This window comes from Haliotis rufescens, unplaced genomic scaffold (assembly GCF_023055435.1).
Source record: "Haliotis rufescens isolate VD_foot unplaced genomic scaffold, xgHalRufe1.0.p SCAF_10, whole genome shotgun sequence".
Lineage (NCBI taxonomy): Eukaryota > Metazoa > Mollusca > Gastropoda > Lepetellida > Haliotidae > Haliotis > Haliotis rufescens.
The window spans coordinates 1239670-1261366 of record NW_025963780.1 but is presented as its reverse complement, the minus strand read 5'-3'; the positions used below and the strand labels follow the sequence as shown (position 1 = coordinate 1261366).

The following is a 21697-nucleotide window of genomic DNA, read 5'->3' as shown; positions in this document are numbered from 1 at the left end:
GATAGGGTGGTCAGACTCGCTGACTTGGTTGAAGCATATCATCGATCCCAATTGCGTGGATGGATGCTCATGATATCAATCACTGTATTGTCTGGTCCAGACTCGATTATATACAGACCGCCGTCAAATAGCTGGGGTATTGCTGAGTGCGGCGTAAAACAACAAACCAACCAACGATGTAATTCAAGGGGAAAACATTAATTGTTTTCATTACACCTCCGTCTGAACGCACGCCAACACACACTCACAAACGCAAACAAACACACACACTCGCATACACAAACACACGCACACACAAAGGCACTAAAAATCATCACACATACACACACGCAGACACACACACGATATGCATATTAATATTCATATATGTGTACTAATGTAGCCAAATAGGTATATCCTGGAATAACATACTTGAGTATGGGATCACCCGGAGGTTTAAGTATTCATTTTTGAGATATTTCAGGACTGTCTAATTGCCCTGTCTTGTTGAAGAACTGATTACTTTGGAAGCCGAAAATACTCTCGAGTCAAACAAGACAGCTGGAAACAGCGTCTTGTCAAAAGTTCCGGGGAAGGGGTTTGGGGGAGGAGGGAGGGGGTGAAAGGTTGTGTGTAGGAAGAAAATATCGAATAAACAAAATATGTCGATAACAGGACTTTGTACACAATTAAACGGAATCGACTCAGATGTTTAACGAACAGCTATGATTGTCAAGTGTCAAGGTTGACATCACTTGTTTGATCATTGATTGTATTATCTCAGCCACGTGACGGCCAATTAACTGTTTGCCTCCGTTTTCTATTTAAACCGGCGATAAACAATCCCGTACCAGTGCTCCCTGGGTGTTTATGAGGCGTCGAGTGACCCGGTTTCTATTACAGTTTACTTTACTTCTAGCTTCAGAGCGACTAACCCACGCTTGAACCATTCCATGCTTGACCTAAGGCAAGAAGTACCACAAACACACATCTAACCTGCTTAAACAAGATCAACGTGTTTCCGGGTTTGCTTGATGGATAGGATTGTGACTTGATGACTTGTGTTGCCTAACCGAAGAAAGGATCCGTTGCAAGAGAACGACAAATGACGTGAAAGAAACGATCCTCTTTAACGCCCGGAATAACCGCTGATCCAATTATAGTGTAAGTGGTTTAATCATCAACGAAGCCACTGATATCGGTGCGAACATCAAGGGATTTCTGCTTTTCCGTTTAACAGGTGATGTGCATGTCGACCAGAGATATCCATCTACAGGCTCTGGTCTATGTATTTCACCTTTAGATGTGTACCAGCAGCCTTTGGGAATGTGACTTCCCTATTTCAACGTGGCTTTTCGAATATAATTGATGGAATATCTGTGGCAAAATATACGGAAACACAAAGTGGACTTAATTAGCACCAAGAGAGGATGAACTTCAAGGTAAAATTGAAAGCAAATTGATGTTATAATCAGATTCATTTTATGTAAAAAACTATCTCAGTGAATGTGACACATCAACACAAGCTGTATTGAATAATTACGAGCTTGCGGAATTATGCTGAGGAGGTGATAAGACTGTTTTAAAGAACCGATAATTCATATATGTATTTATGCAGTATTTCACGACAAGCACGAGTTTGAATCGAGACGTGTGTTACCAAGAGCTGCTCAAGTTACATCGCGAGTAACAGAAGTTTACCAATAGAAGAAATATCTTCACGGGTTTGTGCAAAGTGGCCTATTTCATCATGCAAGCGAACGGCAGGCGCCGAATGACACATTGACGGAGTGGCTTATATTGCTTTGAGCCACTCATAAATGTTTGACATGTCGAGATTTCCTCGGAGACAACAAGTTAGATCTGCCATAATTTCTCACGCACTAATATCCGCTTTCCATAAACACCACATCCTCCGAAAGAAACAACCTTTATGTTCATCAAAATAACTTTCTTTGCCTAACGTGTCCACTGTTTAATGCACACCAAATACCCGGGACGCCTTTTTTTCCATGTGTCTACCCAGGCGTCAAGAGACACCCTGCTAAAGACACACATACACGAAAGACCTTTCAATTCCGGAGGGATTGCCACGAGACAGCTAGACCAGAGAGCAATGTATGATTTATCATGGCACCAACCAATTCCCTGCAGATGTTGAGGCTTACCCAACTGTAGCAAAAGTCTCCAAATGTGAAGTATTAACGGAAAATGACATATGACAATCCTTCTCAAGGCTATAGTTAACCATACGCACAGCACAGCGAACCACGGGACGTACTTAGTCATGCAGGAGAATGTCTAAGGGAGGTTTACTGATACACGCGGTCGGGTGAGAATCTAACGAACTTCTCCGCGTGGAGTATTTCTTTTACAAAGAGCCAATGCTGGAACCGTGAATACATTATTGGATTTCATTTATGGATGAATTTGTCATGTGTCTTAGCGCTAAAAATGCATCCTACTTTGTCATTTAGACAGCATCTAGGGAGAGAAGCTGCTATTAAAGGTGCTATTTCTGGAGGCTCTTCATAATTCAGAAGACATATAAGCATAAACTTTTCCGATACTTAAACATTACTGACAAAGGATTGGATATCAGTGTTACAACATCTGTGTATGAGACTCACATATGGACACAATACCAGAGATGGCTTCAGGGATCTGGTCCAACAAATCATCACCGAGTATGGAAGTGAATGCTACCCTTGAAGCGGACTCCGGCGACTGGAAAACCGTTGATTCTATAGCATTCCATATGGAAACATACTACTTGTGGGTTATACTTGCTTTAGGATTTCCAGGCAACTGTTCAACCGTCATCACCATCATCAAAATGTCTCCAGCACGGTCCCTCACCGTCTACATCGCCCTTCTCGCCATCGTCGACAACCTCGCCATCGTTAACAAGCTTCTGATGTTCGTGCTCTCAGACAACGGAGTTCCGATTGGACAGTTTGGATGCAAGTTTCTTGCTTTTTGTGGCAACTTTCTCATCACCTTTGCAAACTGGCTCCTCGTTGCAATGTCAGTGGAAAGATTTGTTGCAGTATGGTACCCATTCAAAATCGGTCAAATCTGGACCTTCAAAAAATCGCTTGTTGTCGTCATCGGAATAACAATACCTCTCCTGGGTCTCTTCCTTCATTTGTTCTGGACAGTGCATTACGTGAACATGAAAACCTATATCCTCTGCATCGCCCATGAAGATCACCTGGACTTCGTTGTGAACGCATGGTTCTGGATTAACATCACCGTGTATGCTCTTCTTCCCTGCCTTCTTCTTCTGATTTTTAATTCTTTGATCATCTCCGGGATAGTGAAATCAAGTAAGGTGCATATATATTTAAACAGAACTGGCTCAGTGAAAAATGGAGCCGTTGTGTCCAATGAACGTCAGCGTCAAATAACAATGATGCTTGTTTTGTCAGCTATAGCCTTGGTGATACTCACATTCCCACGATGCGTTATGCTGTTATTGTCTCCGTACCTGAACTATCCCACAAACTCTATGAGTGGGGCTGTCATTTATCTCATCGACACAATTGCCTATGTTCTCTGTGACTCAACCCATGCCATGAACTTCTACCTTTACTCGTTCAGCGCCAGGAGGTTCAGGAGACAATTCATTGACCTGGTGTTATGCCGGAAGCGGAAGATGGCGCCGGCAAGCACCCAGTACATCACGTTGTCGTCTCGACCGTCAATGCGATTCAATATGGCAATGTTCAGAGAGTCTGTGAACAAGCCTCCTGTTCGGCAAACAACCAGTAATGACATGTGACCATTTTGATTGTCATCTGGCACAGATTACTTTGAATAGTGGGAGACAAACCTCTGTACTCCACGCAACCTTCTCTACCGTCAGGGGGATTCATTGCTTCTATATCAGTTGACCAATTCAGACATGAAATGAAAGTGCTTGTTGGTGGAAGAAGTACAATAACCATTATCATGATCGATCACCATAATTTTGTATTTCGTGATGTATAATTCATGTTTAGTTTAGGGATCCCCCGTCGGGATTCCGGGTTAGAATTAGTCCCCTGCAGCGTGCCCTCACCGTCTATTTGGGTCTGGTGCTTAGTCACACTGACTTGGTTAACATCATGTCGTTTTACCCCGAAGGCGTGGCTTGTTCCTCGTCAATCACTGCGTGTCTGGTACCGTTTGTTTGTTTGTTTGTTTGTTTGTTGTTTAACGCCGCACTCAGCAATTTCCAGCTATATGACGGCGGTCCGTAAATAATCGAGTCTGCAACAGACAATCCAGTGATTGACATCATGAGCATCGATCCGCGCAATGGGGATACGATTACATGCATCAACCAAGTCAGCGAGCTTGACCACCCGATCCGTTAGTCGCCTTTTACGGCAAGCATGGGTTGCCGAAGACCTATTCTACCCGGGACCTTAACGGGTCATGTCTGGTACTGATTAAGCAACATGCAAATTTCAGATCTAGATGTAGCAGTACTCTTAAAGAGGCATTGTACTCCACAATCTCTTGTCTGTTCCGTGTGGGTCGTGTAGTTTACGAGGTATTTATATAGTGAATCCAATTTTCTGAAACTGCTAGGCTGATTTTTCTCATAGTGGAAGCAGACTTGTGCATTTTAACTTCAGTTTTAGTACAGATGTCGTTAGCTTCATCATTTTACCAGCTTTATTGAGTCTATCCTGTTTGCGCTGTTACTAGATCATCAGGCATTGTATATATTGTATATAAACTGGGATCTTTTGGGTTTTTAAAAAATATGTTCTCAAAAAAATATATCATCGGGAGTTATAAATTGGAATGTAACGAACAGTAGGATAGTTCGAAACCAATACTTATCCCGAGGAGTGTTTGTTAACATGGTTCAAGTGACTAATGATTTTAGATAAATTAATTAAAATTAAATTGATAAATTGACAGTAATCGAGTCATACAGGCAGGGGGGGAACCCTATAGGGACACGTTGTATAGGTACCTAACAATGGGATTCCCCATGGACACGTCAGCAGTACCAAATGTTAGTACAAATATATTCGTAAAACAAATCAATATTTTTCAGTTTTTTCCTGCTCAAGCCTTCTCCAAATCTATTCGTGAAAGAAGCATTTGATAGCTTCCTGTAAATGTTCATCATTAATACATTATATATAATATATATTGTTAGCAGAATAGCGTACAAACCACGCAAAAGTTGTGAAACATTAAGTTGAATTCTTTAAAATATATGCTTTACATTTTTATGGCTTAATAGGCGGAGGAATTTTGACGAACAACCAATTCATATCGAAACATCTTAGATGCATTCTTCTTGTCATTCTTTTGATACTATGAGGCTATGTGTGCTATGAGACAGCTTGCCATTAGTTTGATTGTAGCCGTATACCCCTGTTTAATATTTACCATACATGATGCACTTCGGGATTTCCTTCCACATTACTGAGTGAGTGAGTATGATTTTAGCCATAGTCCAGCAATATCACGGCGGACATCAGAAATGGGTGCCCACGTGGAGAATGGAAACGGTGTACCAGGCTCAACATTCCCCTAGCCAGTTCTTCCCCGGGGATAACGTTTGGCCGAACCTTTCCGGGGAAGAGCTGGCATATGAGATGTTTATGCCTGTTACATTCGGCGTGACTTGCGAACGCTTTAGCCTACCAGGCTACCCTCCCGTGTTAAGCTGACACACTAATACTGCTCAATACGGCGTTTAACTCAACTCACTCACTCACTCACTCACTCATTCACTCTATATGTTTCCCTTGTGTTGTTAGAATTATGTCTCAAATAGGAGGCGAACAGTGTTTTCGTACAGTTTGAAATGGAACTTTTACATTCCAAAACAAAAAAACGTTGGGATATTTGTTACACGGACTTGACTGTTTGTCTTTGTACTGGGCAGACCCGTGAAGATTCCGGGGTAGAATAGGTCTTCAGCCACCCATGCTTGTCGTAAAAGGCGACTGTATGCTTGTCGTAAAAGGCGACTAACGGGATCGGGTGGTCAGGCTCGCTTACTCAGTTAATGCATGTCATCGATCCCAATTGCGTGGATCGATGCTCATGATATTAATCACTGGATTGTATGGTCCAAACTCGATTATTTACAGACCGCCGTCATGTACATGTAGCTGGAATATTGCTGATTGCTGCGTTAAACAACAAACCAACCAACCAATATTGTATTGGGTAGGAGAGCTTATCCGTAAAACTAAGCATTTTAAAGATATCATTTGACACTGTGGGTAGCAGTAAAGAAATTTACAAATCTATTAAACGAACTACATATGGCTGTTCGTAACAAGAACCCATAAACTTGATGTTATGTGCAAAATAAAAATAAAAATTCAATATAAAGGCAGATAGTTTATTTGAATTCATATTTCCATTTCTCAGGAACTCACGCGTAATGCATACATTTAAATTATTCGGTATTTTCGCAACAGCTGCTTCCTATCAGCAAAGACGATCTTTCGTCACTGTTTAATATAATTTTCACATTATATTATGCAAACTAGGTTGTGCGTTCGATCTTATATTTGTACATGTATTTACATGTATTTACCATACAGACATGTTTGTTTGTTTCACAACGTCGAACACTTGATACCATCATTAACTAATCAATAACTTCATGCGGTCGATAAAGTCGGAATTATACAGCGGGCTCTGGTTATTCGCTGGCCTTGACGTTGTGTATTTATGATAATGGGCAGGGTTTTGTTGTATTATCGCCGTCAGGTTCAAGTGAATGAGTGAGTGGGTTTGGTTTAACGCCGCTTTTAACAGTATTCCAGTTCTATCACGGCGTGTCAGCTTAATGTGGGAGGAAAGGTCGAAGTGATGCAGGTCTCAGACGTTTACCACTTCGGTGAAACCCACGAGCACGGGTATGGTGCTGACAAACCCAGAAACATAATCGGGGCGAACCGGGATTCGAACCCACAATAATAGGTTTCCGGCGAACCCAAGGGACGCAACTCTGCACAACGAATCGCGGCGCCTTAGACGACTGGGCCACCCGTGCTCCCTCCGTCATGTTCAAGTAAAGTGACCAAGTATCAAATGATCAATAACACCCGCAAATATGAAAACACACACTGTTTATCTACTAATGGTGTATGACAAGTTTCCTTGATAAAAAAACAACATTATTATGTTGTCTGTCACACTTATTATTTAGAATGGCAAACGTTTACCATTTTATTATGCATTATTTTGATACATGTTACTGGTCTAAGGCACCGCATTTCACTGTGCAAAGTTGCGTCCCTTGGGTTCACCGGAAACCCCCGATTCGTCCCGATTATGTTTCCAGGTTTCTTAGCACCATACCCATGCTCTTTGGTTTCACCGAACTGGTAACGTCTGAGGCCTGCATATTCGGGCTTTTCTCCTTCATCAACTGGACACGCCGTGATATAACTGGAATACTGTTCAAAGCGGCGTTCAACCCAACTCACTCACTCACTCACATATTGATGCATATTACACAATACCTCGTTGTTGCAGCTTTTGTCTCTATTCTTCCAGCAAAGTTTGTTCATTATTTCATTAAAATGTTTATGTTTGTCAGCACCTATGCCATGGTTTGAGACTGGCACGCCTTGAGATAATTTCTGTTCAAACCGAACTTACTCACTCACTCACACTTTAAACGTTTTTCAACATAGCCATATGAAATATTATCCCGTTGACATGACGTTGCTCGGTTGTCGTGACGGGATACAATGAAACCTCGTTAATCCGAACAGTACCGTTGGTGGTTAAATCGTCCGGATTAAAAAGATTCCGGATTAAAGAATCAAGGATTTGGAGTCATGTTGCCTTCAGTATACATAGATGTTTCCAACTGGATCAACTTGGAGGCAGGATTTCCAGATCAACGAGGTCTGCATTGAAAAGGTTTCACTATAAGTTTCATTTATAGTCATTGCCATTATCATAATTATGTGTCCGTGTTCTATATGCTGCTCATGTCAATAAATGCACGAAATATTGATATTGATATTTTCTTTATACAGATATAGCCAAGTATGTTTGTTTGTGTGTTGTTAAATGCCGCTCAGCAATATTCCAGCTATATGATGGTGGTCTGTAAATAATTGAGTCTGGACCGGACAATCCAGTGATTGACATCATGAGCATCGATCCAAGCAATTGGGATCGATGACATGCATTAACTGAGTCAGCGAGCCTGACCACCCGATCCCGTTAATCGCCTCTTATATGACAAGCATAGGTTGCTGAAGACCTATTCTACGCCGGATGTTCACGGGTCCATGTATGTAGCAGATTTGGATATAACGTTGAATATAACAATATAGGCAAACGTTTATCGGGAATTCTACATGTAAGTCCGGGAATAATTAAGTAGTTTTGTTTATCCCTTATCAGTAATCATCACCACCATCCCCCTCCTCTTCCTCATTCATCACCACCATTCTCCTGCTCTTCCTCATTCATCACCACTATCCTCCTCCTCTTCCTCATTCATCATCACCATCCCCTTCCCCCTCATCCTCATTCATCACCACTATCCTCCTCCTCTTCCTCATTCATAACCACCACCATCATCATCATCATCATTCATCACCACCCTCCTCTTCATCCTCATTCATCACCACCATCCCCTTCCCCATCATCCTCATTCATCACCATCATCATCATCATCATCCTCCTCATTCATCATCACCACAATCCTCCTCATCCTCATTCATCATCACCGTGATCATCATCATCACCATGATCATCATCACCACCATCCCCCTCCTCATTCATCAGCACCATCCTCATCTTCATCCATCACCATCATCATGATCATGATCATCATCATCATCATGCTCATTCACGATCACCACCATTCTCCTCATCCTCATTCTTCATCACCACCATCACCTTCCTCCTCATCCTCATTCATCACCACCATCCCCCTCCTCTTCCTCATTCATCACCACCATCCCCCTCCTCTTCCTCATTCATCACCACTTTCCTCCTCCTCTTCCTCATTCATCATCACCATCCCCTTCCCCCTCATCCTCATTCATCACCACTATCCTCCTCCTCTTCCTCATTCATAACCACCACCATCATCATCATCATCATCATCATTCATCACCACCCTCCCCTTCCCCATCATCCTCATTCATCACCATCATCATCATCATCATCCTCATTCATCATCACCACAATCCTCCTCATCCTCATTCATCATCACCGTGATCATCATCATCATCACCATCCTCCTCATTCATCACCACCACCCCCCTCCTCATTCATCAGCACCATCCTCATCTTCATCCATCACCATCATCATCATCATGATGATGATCATCATCATGCTCATTCACGATCACCACCATTCTCCTCATCCTCATTCTTCATCACAACCATCACCTTCCTCCTCATCCTCATTCATCACCACCATTCCCTCCTCATCCTCATTCATCACCACCATTCCCTCCTCATCCTCATTCATCACCACCATTCCCTCCTCATCCTCATTCATCAACACCATCACCCTCCTCGTCGTCATTCATCACCACCACCCCCTCCTTTTCCTCATTCATCACCACCATCCTCATCCATCACCATCATCATCATGCTCATTCACGATCACCACCATCCTCCTCATCCTCATTCATCGTCATCATCATCCTCATCCTCATTCATCATCACCATCCCCCTCCTCGTCGTCATTCATCACTTCCATCCCCTCCTTATCCTCATTCATCACCACCATCCTCATCCTCATCCATCACCATCATCATCATGCTCATTCACGATCACCACCATCCTCCTCATCCTCATTCATCACCATCCTCCTCATCCTCATTCATCACCATCCTCCTCATCCTCATTCATCACCATCCTCCTCATCCTCATTCACCATCACTATCCTCCTCATCCTCATTCATCACCATCCTCCTCATCCTCATTCATCACCATCCTCCTCATCCTCATTCACCATCACTATCCTCCTCATCCTAATTCATCACCATCCTCATTCATCACCATCCTCATCATCCTCATTCATCACCATCCTCCTCATCCTCATTCATCACCATCCTCCTTATCCTCATTCATCATCATCGCCATCCTCCTCTTCCTCATTCATCATCATCACCATCCTCCTCATCATCATTCATCACGATCATCCTCATCCTCATTCATCATCATCACCATCCTCCTCTTCCTCATTCATCATCATCACCATCCTCCTCATCATCATTCATCACGATCATCCTCATCCTCATTCATCATCATCGCCATCCTCCTCTTCCTCATTCATCATCATCACCATCCTCCTCATCATCATTCATCACGATCATCCTCATCCTCATTCATCATCATCACCATCCTCCTCATCATCATTCATCACGATCATCCTCATCCTCATTCATCACCATCATCTTCATTCATCATCACCATCCTCCTCATCCTCATTCAGCACCATCCTCCTCATCCTCATTCATCACCATCCTCCTCATCCTCATTCATCACTATCATCATCCTCATTCATCGCCACCATCCTCATTCATCATCACCATCCTCATCCTCATTCATCACCATCATCATCCTCATCCTCATTCATCATCACAATCCTCATCCTCATCCATCATCATCATCATGCTCATTCACGATCACCACCATCATCATCATCATGCCCATTCACGATCACCATCATCATCCTCATCCTCATTCATCACCACCATCCTCCTCATCCTCATTCATCATCACCATCCTCATCCTCATCCATCACCATCATCATGCTCATTCACGATCACCATCATCATCATCATGCACGATCACCACCATCCTCCTCATCCTCATTCATCTCCACCATCCTCATCCTCATCCATCACCATGATCATGATCATGATGATCATCATCATCATGCTCATTCACGATCACCATCATAGTCCTCATTCATCACCACCATCCTCCTCATCCTCATTCATCATCACCACCATCCCCCTGCTCATCCTCCTTCATCACCACCATCATGATTATCCTCAATCACAATCACCACCATGCTCCTCCTCATCCTCATTCATCACCACCATCACCACCATCATTCATCACCACCATCGTCATGATCATCATCATCATTCATCACCACATCTACATCCTCATCCTCATTCATCATCACCACCATTCTTCTCTTCATCCTTTTTCATCACCACCACCACCATCATCATCATCATCGTCGTCCTCATTCATCACCATCATCATCATCATCATCATCATTAGAAGCGTCCCCTTTACCTGTCCGTGCTTCACGACAGTTTGACTTGTGTCCAATATGGAAAAATACAAAGGTTGAGTTAACAATAAATCAATCGCTAAAATGATGTTATGTTAAGTTTACTTTATGTTTAAAAAGAAACGATTCCAGGAAAATAACGTCAACACCACTCAAAGATGGAACATTGTCCGTCATGCTTTGCTCATTAGTAAACCCTTTCCATATTCATCAGAAAGCTCTGCTTACAGCGCGATTCTGACTGCATCATGACACGCCTTCAAAGTAATCTCCAAAAGCAGCGATTGTATCAGAAACGGATAAGCGTTTCTTTGAACTATTTGCTCTCTCTGTCAGGAATGTCAGCCAGCGGACGCATTATACGTATACGTTATTCAGCTGGTGCCAGCACGAACATTGCTAGACTCCAATCATCCGCGAACGCTCCAGGCCTTATCAGACAGACTTTCCTCGTTAACGACATATTCCTCATTCTTTGAGTCGCTTACCCAAATTCTCATAACATGGAATGGCGGTTTTCACATACGTGTGGTTCGCTGTATACCAGTGATCCATTGAACTAGAACGGACTTCGAATTCGAATACAGTAAACTACGGTTATAACGAACACGCTTATAACGAACTTACCTTTTGGTCCCGACTATTTGCTGTAGTTATGATGTTTATATGCTTATAACGAACTACGGTTATAACGAACTAAAATTAGTAGTCCCTTTGAGTTCGTTATAACCATAGGTTACTATATGATTTAAACACGTCCCATTTTAATTCTGGAAACCCAAAAGTCCAGAAACTCTACGCTCTTTGCCCAGTCTCGGTTAAAGGTATTTACAAAATTAAACATGCCGTTTTCATGGGAACATACCAAGGAAGAAAAAATGAAAAAAAAATTGTTTAAAAACTCAATATTTAGACTATGTCGCCCATGGGCCTGCCCATGGGCGAAGTGTGGCCCATGGGCCTGCCCATGGGCGAAGTCTGGCCCATGGGTAGGCCCATGGGCAGGCCCATGGGCGAGAATATGTTCCTTTACTTAAAACTCATGTTTTTGATTCGCAAATACATTTAATGTATTCATTCAAGTATCATGACACAATATTTAACTCATTTTAACTTAATTCAACGATTTTATAGCGATATTGAAATATTTCGCCCATGGGCGAGAAAAAGGTTTGGCAAATGGGCGAGAATATTTTCCTTTACTTAAAACTCATGTTTTTGTTTCGCGAATACATTAAATGTATTTATTTAAGTATCATGACACAAAATTTAACTCATTTTAACTTAATTCAACGATTTTATAGCGATATTGAAATATTACGCCCATGGGCGAGAAAAGGGTTTGGCCCATGGGCGAGAATATTTTCCTTTACTTAAAACTTATGATTTTGTTTCGCAAATACATGCAGGTGTTCTGACTATTTTCATGGCACATAATGTAACACAATTTTACTCAATTCAGCTATTTTACAGATTTATTGAAATATTTCGCCCATGGGCGAGAAAAGGTTTTGCCTTCGAAATCCTTGATTATTATATCATGCCAGAGTTCTGAAATTCAGTGACAATGCTGTTGAACAGTAGAATCTGATTGACGTATTTTGCAGAACCTGTTTGACACTATGGGTTCCAGGACCACTAACACTCTGAGCTGAAAAAGTTTGGTCCTAACCGCACCCAACATCTTTAATGAACCCGGCCTTATCTCTCAAAACGTTTTGGCAGTTTATCATACGAATTCATGTGCGTGTACAACATTAAATTTTAGTTAGTTTCTATTTCATTTCCCATTTTATGACCCGTTGATACATCCCACTGTGCAGTTACGTGACAGGTACGCGTGCGCGTATTTTAATGGAAAGAAACTATTCATCCTTTATTGCATAACGTTTGGCTGAATATCTTACATTCTAACGAAATCTCGAAATAATTATTTAATTACAAGCAGTGTCGAACTGACCAGTAGGAATTATGTTTCAATGCGATTGAGGAAAACGTGAGTGAATATTGTGACACTAAAGCAACTTTTAACTGCATTGTCACTTTTGGTATGAAAATGGTAATAGTTAAGAAAAACGTAACGGCCTTCTTATGATAATTCTCATATTCTCATTAGTACGTTGTGTCTAATTACAGTGTCGGCCTTATTTACAGGTGATTCTACAATACTTGTTGTCGGTCAATTACAATCTGCCACACCACGCGTGAATAAACAGTTATGCAGGTGTTGCTGTGGGCAAATACCTAGCCTGTACATGTATATTTTTGTGGATACATGTATTACATATTTTCGTTGATATGTGGATATATTAAGCACCAAGACACAAAATGTTTATGAAAGATGAATTTGTGCCTTGATATATATATATATATTCAACGCGAACGAAGCTTGTGTTTTCTCCGCGATCCTGATGTGTATCATCGTTTAATTGGTCATTCATTAAAAGTATGTTGTGAGGCGATATCAAAGGAGCCGCTCAATATACACAGTGTCGTCCGTTTCGCGTGAACTACCACCCTACCCTGTCAGTAAGAGTTATGTAATCGGTACACAAATATATTTGGTGCGATGTCAGTGTGGAAGGAGTTTGAATTACGTCCGCCAGTGGCCACAGAAAGTATAGTACCAATCAACAAGGCCAATGCCGTACTAATAACCTAGTGACTCGCGTAACAACGGCTGTCAATATGTCTGCTACATCTACCATACCATCATCCCTGTCACAACTGGCGTATTAACGGCTTATTCAAAATATTAATTGTAGAAATGTCGTTACCAGACTAACGTACGTCGTATTCAGTCCTCAACTGGATGTTACATTCCTTATATCAGTTAACAGCCCTGTTTGTGAAAATATTTACTAGATATAAGATTTAAAGACTAATAAAATCAATTGTAAGACCGCATAGACCATAAAACCGAATAAAATATGTCTTGGTATCATCTCTTGTGTATTAGATGATGGCAATGACCGGAAATGTTATAACGTTAGATTAAGAAGGAGAAACATTAAAGTGTTTTACAATACTTGGAAACATGATGTAGCAACATAAACATGCATGGAATAGGGAAAAAGGATGAAAACAAATTGAAAAGGATTTTAATACAAAATTATCGAACTAAATAACTTGCCTGAACAGAAAGGGTACCCAAACTTGTTTGACAGTTATTCGTGTGTTGTAGACTGTCGAATGGGACACATGTGTGTACGTAGGGTACGCATTTCTATTGCAAGTTTTAGTACTCATACACTTTCTCTTTTTGGGTTTTGTTTGTTTGTTAGTTGTATAACGCCACACTTAGCAATATTTCAGCTGTATGACGGCGGTCTGTAAATAATCGAGTCTGGACCAGACAATCCAGTGATTGACATCATGTGCATCGATCCACGCAATTGGGATACGATGACATGCATCAACCAAGTCAGCGAGCCTGACCACCCGATCCCGGTAGTCGCTTCTTACGACAAGCGCTGTCGTCCTTTTACGCCAAGAATGGTTTGTTGAAGATCTTCACGGGTCTATTGAATGCAGGGATTTGTGTAAAGTCATTCAGACAGCATTCAATGCCAACTAAAAAATTATACTCAGTGTCGCCGCAAAGTAATATAGTACGGTACTTAGAGTACATGTGAGATTATACTCAGATTAGGGAGATGTTTTATCCATATAACGTGTTATTATTCTACCTAACAATGTATTTAATGAAATGAATGCAAAACAAACTCAGCGGCTAAAAGGTTTCATTGAAAAAACTACCCCTAGTCTTGACTAATAAAACAACTGCAACCCGACACAGATTAAACGCAACTTACAAACACAATCATAATCTGGTTAGTCTGTATCACTCAACGAGGCCGCTTACTTTGCCCACAGTATGAAAGTATTGGGCAGTTCAGTAATTAGGAGCCAAAACCAGGCAGGTACGCTGGTCACACTTGACTGGTCTGACTGATGATTAGGTCGTCTGACAATTGTGAGTGAACCATAGCAAGAAGTATCTGCGAAACTATTTGCTCCTTTTATGGGACCGATTAGCTTTATGACCATGGGCCTCGGCACAAGCGTGGTGTTGGAAGACAAGTTATACATGTACATCCGATATGGTGACTGTTTTTCGCTATTCATATTCTAAATACACTCATAATACCACAACATTTTAGTACTCCTTGAAACTTTACAATCACTTCAATATGTACAATAGATTGAACGAGAACACTTGATATATTGCAGATTATTAAATCATTGTCTCTATTATCAGCCGCTACGTTTGTATCGTTTGCATTGTACAAAGAAATATTTTATCTGTCCTTTTGCCGATTTAGCCTCAGAATGTGCTCATTCGAATTAGGAACGAAAATAATTGCTTATCATAAGTCTATATGATACAGTTAAAAGTTACTTGTACACTGTAGACGTATTCACTTTAAGTCGCATACGACCTTCGCGAGCGAGTTGAATGATCCAGGTTATTTGGAACGAAGTCTAGAGAGGGTTATACAGTTTTGTATTTGGTAATGTGTAGGTTTGTTAAATATAATTTTTTAAATTCCTTTTATTTCAATATGTAAAAACATAACTATGCGCTTAAAAACAGAGCTGACTTGATGGGAGATAGCCACCTCAGATTGTCTGTTGGACACGGTTTAACCTTACTGTGTCCTCACCCTGGTTGTTGTTACCGTTGTTATAAGGGATTAAGAGCTACGGCTCATTGCATTTTTGGTTACAGTCTGTATCACTAAAGTGGACATGTGCAGGTGAACTCTGTTCAATTAGTATATGAAATGCCCCAAAATGTGAACTCCAGACAATAATAACCTGAGGGTAAATCCACGTGCGTCTGCCTTTCCCCTCGTTCACCTTCGAAATCCTTGATTATTATATCATGCCAGAGTTCTGAAATTCAGTGACAATGTTGCTGAACAGTAGAATCTGATGGACGTTTTGTGCAGAACCTGTTTGACACTATGAGTTCCAGGACCACTAACACTCTGAGCTGAAAAAGTTTGGTCCTAACCGCACCCAACATCTACAAGTTTGTAAGCTTGTAGACATCATTAAGAAGTAATTAACAGTCCCATGCTGAGACCTTTCTCAAAATTCAGACTGGTGGCAGGCAGCCAACAAAGAGAAGAAAATATCGCAACCCCGACACGAGTGTGCTCAGTCAAACAATGAACTTACGACCGGCAGAAAACAACTCCAGTTGAGTATGCCGATGCTGTATCTCAGCCGTGTTGGCCTGAAAATTTAAACATGCTAATTAAATCCAAAATCGTATAATTATTTTTAATAGAAACCGTATCTTAATTTGTTCTTGCACTGCATCATATCGTGTGTTTCATCTGTATATGTGTAATGTGTATATGTATCAATGACTACACTTATACCGCATATTCTGCAACAGACTATAATTAATCACCTTATTATTGTCTCTCCATTTACCATGGCTGACTGCACTAATACCCTTTTAACAGTGGACACCGATATCAGTATACATGTAGGCTTTTTGTTCAAAAAGGAATATGCAGGAAATTATATGTAACAATTAACTGTGTACTAATTACATGTTTGAATGTTATCAGTTTTACGTTCTGAGATACAGTGATGTAAGCATCTTCTAAAATCTTCTAAAAATATAATAAAATACAAAACTCTCTGCCGTAATGTTTTGTGGAAATCATTCGATCAAGTAAAAAATGACTGCGTGACAAGACGAATCAACCATTTATACCCGATAAAAGAAACTGCCGTATTTTAGGAACAGTGCTATAACAAGACATTTGAAATTTCTAACAAGCAGATACATTAGAGACAGTGACTAGACTACAGGTACGTAATCCGTATCAATCAAAGGTGTAAAAAAACTGAAAATCATATCTGTCGGAGACCTACCAAATTACCAAGTTTTATCATTACTATATTTATTATAATGCAAATACTTTAGTGATACATTTTTTAGAGGAGAGGGCATACACACAAGTATATTGCTTCCGTGTGTGAATGCAGGTTGTACTTGGTATCTCAGTTCTCAGTTTCATACCGGTTGTATAACTGAATTTGTATATGGAACCATGCGTACAGCATGACAATTACTTGCTATTCGTCAGTTTACAACATACATCACACGGTCAAAAATTTTAGGCACCGCTTTTGCGAGTTGTGTAGTACAGTAATGTTTTATTAAAATCTATTTCAATTTGTTTTCACCATTTTCCCTATTGACAGTCGTTGTTACGTGCGTCACTAGGTAATTAGTACGGATTGACCTTGTTTATTGTTTCTATACTTTGAGGATTTCTGTGACAACTGGCGGACGTAATTCAAACTCCTTCCGCACTGACACCGCATCAAATATATTTGTGTACCGATTACATAACTCTAATGGACAGGGTGGGGTGGTAGTTCACCGGACGACACTGTGTATATTGAGCGGCTCCTTTGATATCTCCTCCAAACATACGTTTATTGAATGACCCAATTAAACGATGATACACATCTCGATGAATATATCAAGGCACTAATTCATCTTTCATAAACATTTTTTTGTCTTTGTGCTTAATATATCCACATATCAACGAACATTTGTAAAACATGTATCCTAAAAAAAATAAACATTTTCAGGCTAGGTATTTGCCCACAGCAACACCTGCATAACTGTTTATTCACGCGTGGTGTGGTAGATTGTAATTGACCGAGAGCAGGTATTGTAGAATCACCTGTAAATAAGGCCGACACTGTAATTAGATACCACGTACTAATGAGAATTATTATAAGAAGGCTGTTGTTTTTTTCTGAACTGTTACCATTTTCATACCAAAAGTGACAATGCAGTTAAAAGTTGCTTTAGTGTCACAATATTCACTCACGTTTTCCTCAATCGCATTGAAACATAATTCCCACTGGTCAGTTCGAAACCGCATGTTATTAAATAATTATTTCGAGATTTCGTTAGAATGTAAGATATTCAGCCAAACGTTATGCAATAAAAGACGAATAGTTTTTTTCATGAAAATACGCGCACGCGTACCTGTATATTGCATACCTGGTGTCACGTAATTGCCCAGTGTGATGTATCAACGGGACATTAAATGGGAAATGAAATAGAAACTAACTAAAATTTAATGTTGTGGAAAATAACTCCAATGAATTGGAGTACACGCACATGAATTCGTATGATAAACTGTCAAAACGTTTTGAGAGGTAAGGCCGGGTTCATTAAAGATCGCTACAATGTGTAAAACAGGTGAAATTTGTAGAACTAAAGGAAACATCCAACCAAATGCCCTTTTTAAATAGTAATGTAATGATATAATATAAAGTATATTTCACATGATACAATATACTTTGCAAACAGTTAGTTGATGCTTGAAAGGGACTGACGTAAACATGGGCGAAATATTTTAATAACGCCGTAAAATAGTTGAATTAAGTAAAAATTAGTTAAATTTTGTGTCATGATACTTGAATGACTACATTAAATGTATTTGCGAAACAAAAACATGAGTTTTAAGTAAAGGAACATATTCTCGCCCATGGGCCTGCCCATGGGCCTACCCATGGGCCAAACCTTTTTCTCGCCCATGGGCGAAATATTTCAATATCGTTATAAAATCGTTGAATTAAGTTAAAATGAGTTTAATTTTGTGTCATGATACTTCAATGAATACATTTAATGTATTTGCGAAACAAAATCATGAGTTTTAAGTAAAGGAACATATACTCGCCCATGGGCCAAACCTTTTTCTCGCCCATGGGCGAAATATTTCAATATCGCTATAAAATCGTTGAATTAAGTTAAAATGAGTTAAATATTGTGTCATGATACTTGAATGAATACATTAAATGTATTTGCGAAACAAAAACATGAGTTTTAAGTAAAGGAACATATTCTCGCCCATGGGCCTGCCCATGGGCCTACCCATGGGCGAAATATTTCAATATCGCTATAAAATAGTTGAAATAAGTTAAAATGAGTTTAATTTTGTGTCATGATACTTCAATAAATACATTTAATGTATTTGCGAAACAAAATCATGAGTTTTAAGTAAAGGAACATATTCTCGCCCATGGGCCAAACCTTTTTCTCGCCCATGGGCGAAATATTTCAATATCGTTATAAAATCTTTGAATTAAGTTAAAATGAATTAAATTATGTGTCATGATACTTGAATGAATACATTAAATGTATTTGCGAAACAAAAACATGAGTTTTAAGTAAAGGAACATATTCTCGCCCATGGGCCTGCCCATGGGCCTACCCATGGGCCAGACTTCGCCCATGGGCAGGCCCATGGGCGACATAGTCTAAATATTGAGTTTTTAAACAATTCTTTTTTCATTTTTTCTTCCTTGGTATGTTCCCATGAAAACGGCATGTTTAATTTTGTAAATACCTTTAACCGAGACTGGGCAAAGAGCGTAGAGTTTCTGGACTTTTGGGTTTCCAGAATTAAAATGGGACGTGTTTTTACCTTTATTTGCGCTGGACGATGTAACAATTAAGACGGTTTCAAGTGGTTTGATATTGTAATTGGAACTAAGTTAGTTGTGTTACTGAGTTACTGGATATCGAAAGGGCTTTGTCGCTTTATTTATGCTATTATTGTTTAAATTTAAACTTGAAATGAAATATAACCAAACATTCAGCGTCTCATTTTTCAACCAGCACAAACTCAATCTAGAGATAACGAGTGACTCAGCTCAGTATGTTAACACTGCAGTGTGCTTTCCCTTGGAAGCTTTGGTGAACAAGGACAAAATGAAACTGTGTTATCTTGATGCCCTGGATTTTCAGAAATATATTATTAGTTATGGTGTCTTTAGTTGCCGTATACGGTGTCATACTAGATTAGTAGCAAAATACTGGACGAGGCGTGTAAGCCTCTTTAAGGATGTTAACAAAATGTACAAGCTGTAAATATAATATAAACAAGGTCAGCACAGTCACGCAAAGTGGGCTTGATACTACTTGGAGTATTGAAGGGGATGCAGATAATAGCTGTGACCTATACGGCATCGCCACATTACAACCTCGTGACGAGGAGCTCGTCCAGTAAATACACACTGCCCTCTATAGGGTGTATTGTCATGATGGGTTGGTTCAGCCACAGTGTCAGATGCTATCTGTAAAATGCTTAGCTTCTCGGATAAGCGCTACTGCCCAGTACACTTTTGATTGGTTAGTTTGTTGTTTAACGCCGCACTCAGCAATATTCCAGCTCTATGACGGCGGTCTGTAAATAATCGAGCCTGGACCAGACAATCCAGTGATTAATATCATGAGCATCGATCCAATCTAACTTGGATTTTGACTGACGGTATACGGGCTCATGTGGGGTTAGTAGTTCTGCTCTCTAATTGGTCAATTTACTTTGAGGCATAATAAATCTATTTGTTCCTAATTTGAGAGTATGTGAGTTGATAACGTGATGTATATAATATAGGTTGTGCTCGTTCTACGGATGCCTTTAAGGACCATTTGTTTTGGTTTTTTTTTAAATCTTAAATATTCAGTATACGCACTTAAAATTTTAAGATGTTATGTTGAAATTTCAATATACATACTAAGTTGAAATTTCAAGAAAAATAAGTTGAAATTTCAAGATATTAACTTTAAATTTCATCTTATTATCTTGAAATATCAAGATCATTATCTTGAAATTTCCACATAGTATGTATCTTGAAATTTCAACTTAGTATCTTGAAACTTCAACTTAGTATCTTGAAATTTCAACTTAGTATCTTGAAATTGCAAGAATTAAAAATGAAAGACAAAAGGCCCTGAAAGGCTTCCGTACGTTTCTGATGTTTCAGCCACATCATTTTACCCTAGGGCAGAGGGCAACTTGTACATATTTAGTTCAAGGCAAATCACTGGCGCTGCGCGTGTTAAATTGTGCGAGTTGACGATGATCGCCTCGTGGTGCTGACGCCAACAAAACACCTTTTACAAATGCTTCAATCAGTCGCGATGTCGCGTTTCTGTGTGGTTGAGATTCGCTTTGCCATAAACCTGTATTGTCAGGAGCTTAATGTGTCAGATTGTTGTTTCTGTGGGGTCTGAACATGCTTTAAGCAATATTACAGTATGCCATAACAATTTTTAAATAATCGATAATTGATAATCGGTTTCCAACCCGGATGTGCCATACGTCGAAACATCATCTGAGTTTTCATTCTATTGTTTAACCCTTCCATTCTTGTTAAGGAATGGACAGTTTTTTGTCAAATATACATTATCTTGAACCAACATTTTAATTAATTTACACTTGGCTTAGACGGAATAGTTTTGTAATATTCTGACCAATGAATAATTTCGAATTGTGTCGGAAAACGTGTCGCCAGTGGGGTTTGTTTGTTTGTTTGTTGGTTTGTTGTTTAACGCCGCACTCAGCAATATTCCAGCTATATGACGGCGGTCTGTAAATAATCTAGTCTGGACCAGACAAT

General features: G+C 40.0%; 1 protein-coding gene across 1 annotated transcript; it reads left to right on the top strand.

The window, feature by feature from the left end:
• The first annotated feature begins 1965 nt into the window (after window positions 1-1965).
• On the top strand, window positions 1966-4221 carry LOC124145427 (neuropeptide SIFamide receptor-like). Its single transcript, XM_046515190.2, has one exon. The coding sequence runs from the start codon at window positions 2612-2614 to the stop codon at window positions 3761-3763; it is 1152 nt and encodes a 383-aa protein (XP_046371146.2). The 5' UTR covers window positions 1966-2611; the 3' UTR covers window positions 3764-4221.
• The last annotated feature ends 17476 nt before the right edge of the window (window positions 4222-21697 follow it).

What these genes read in the sequence shown, in the direction of transcription:
- LOC124145427 (XM_046515190.2), top strand. Translation starts at nt 2,612, where the DNA reads ATGGACACAATACCAGAGATGGCTTCAGGGATCTGGTCCAACAAATCA.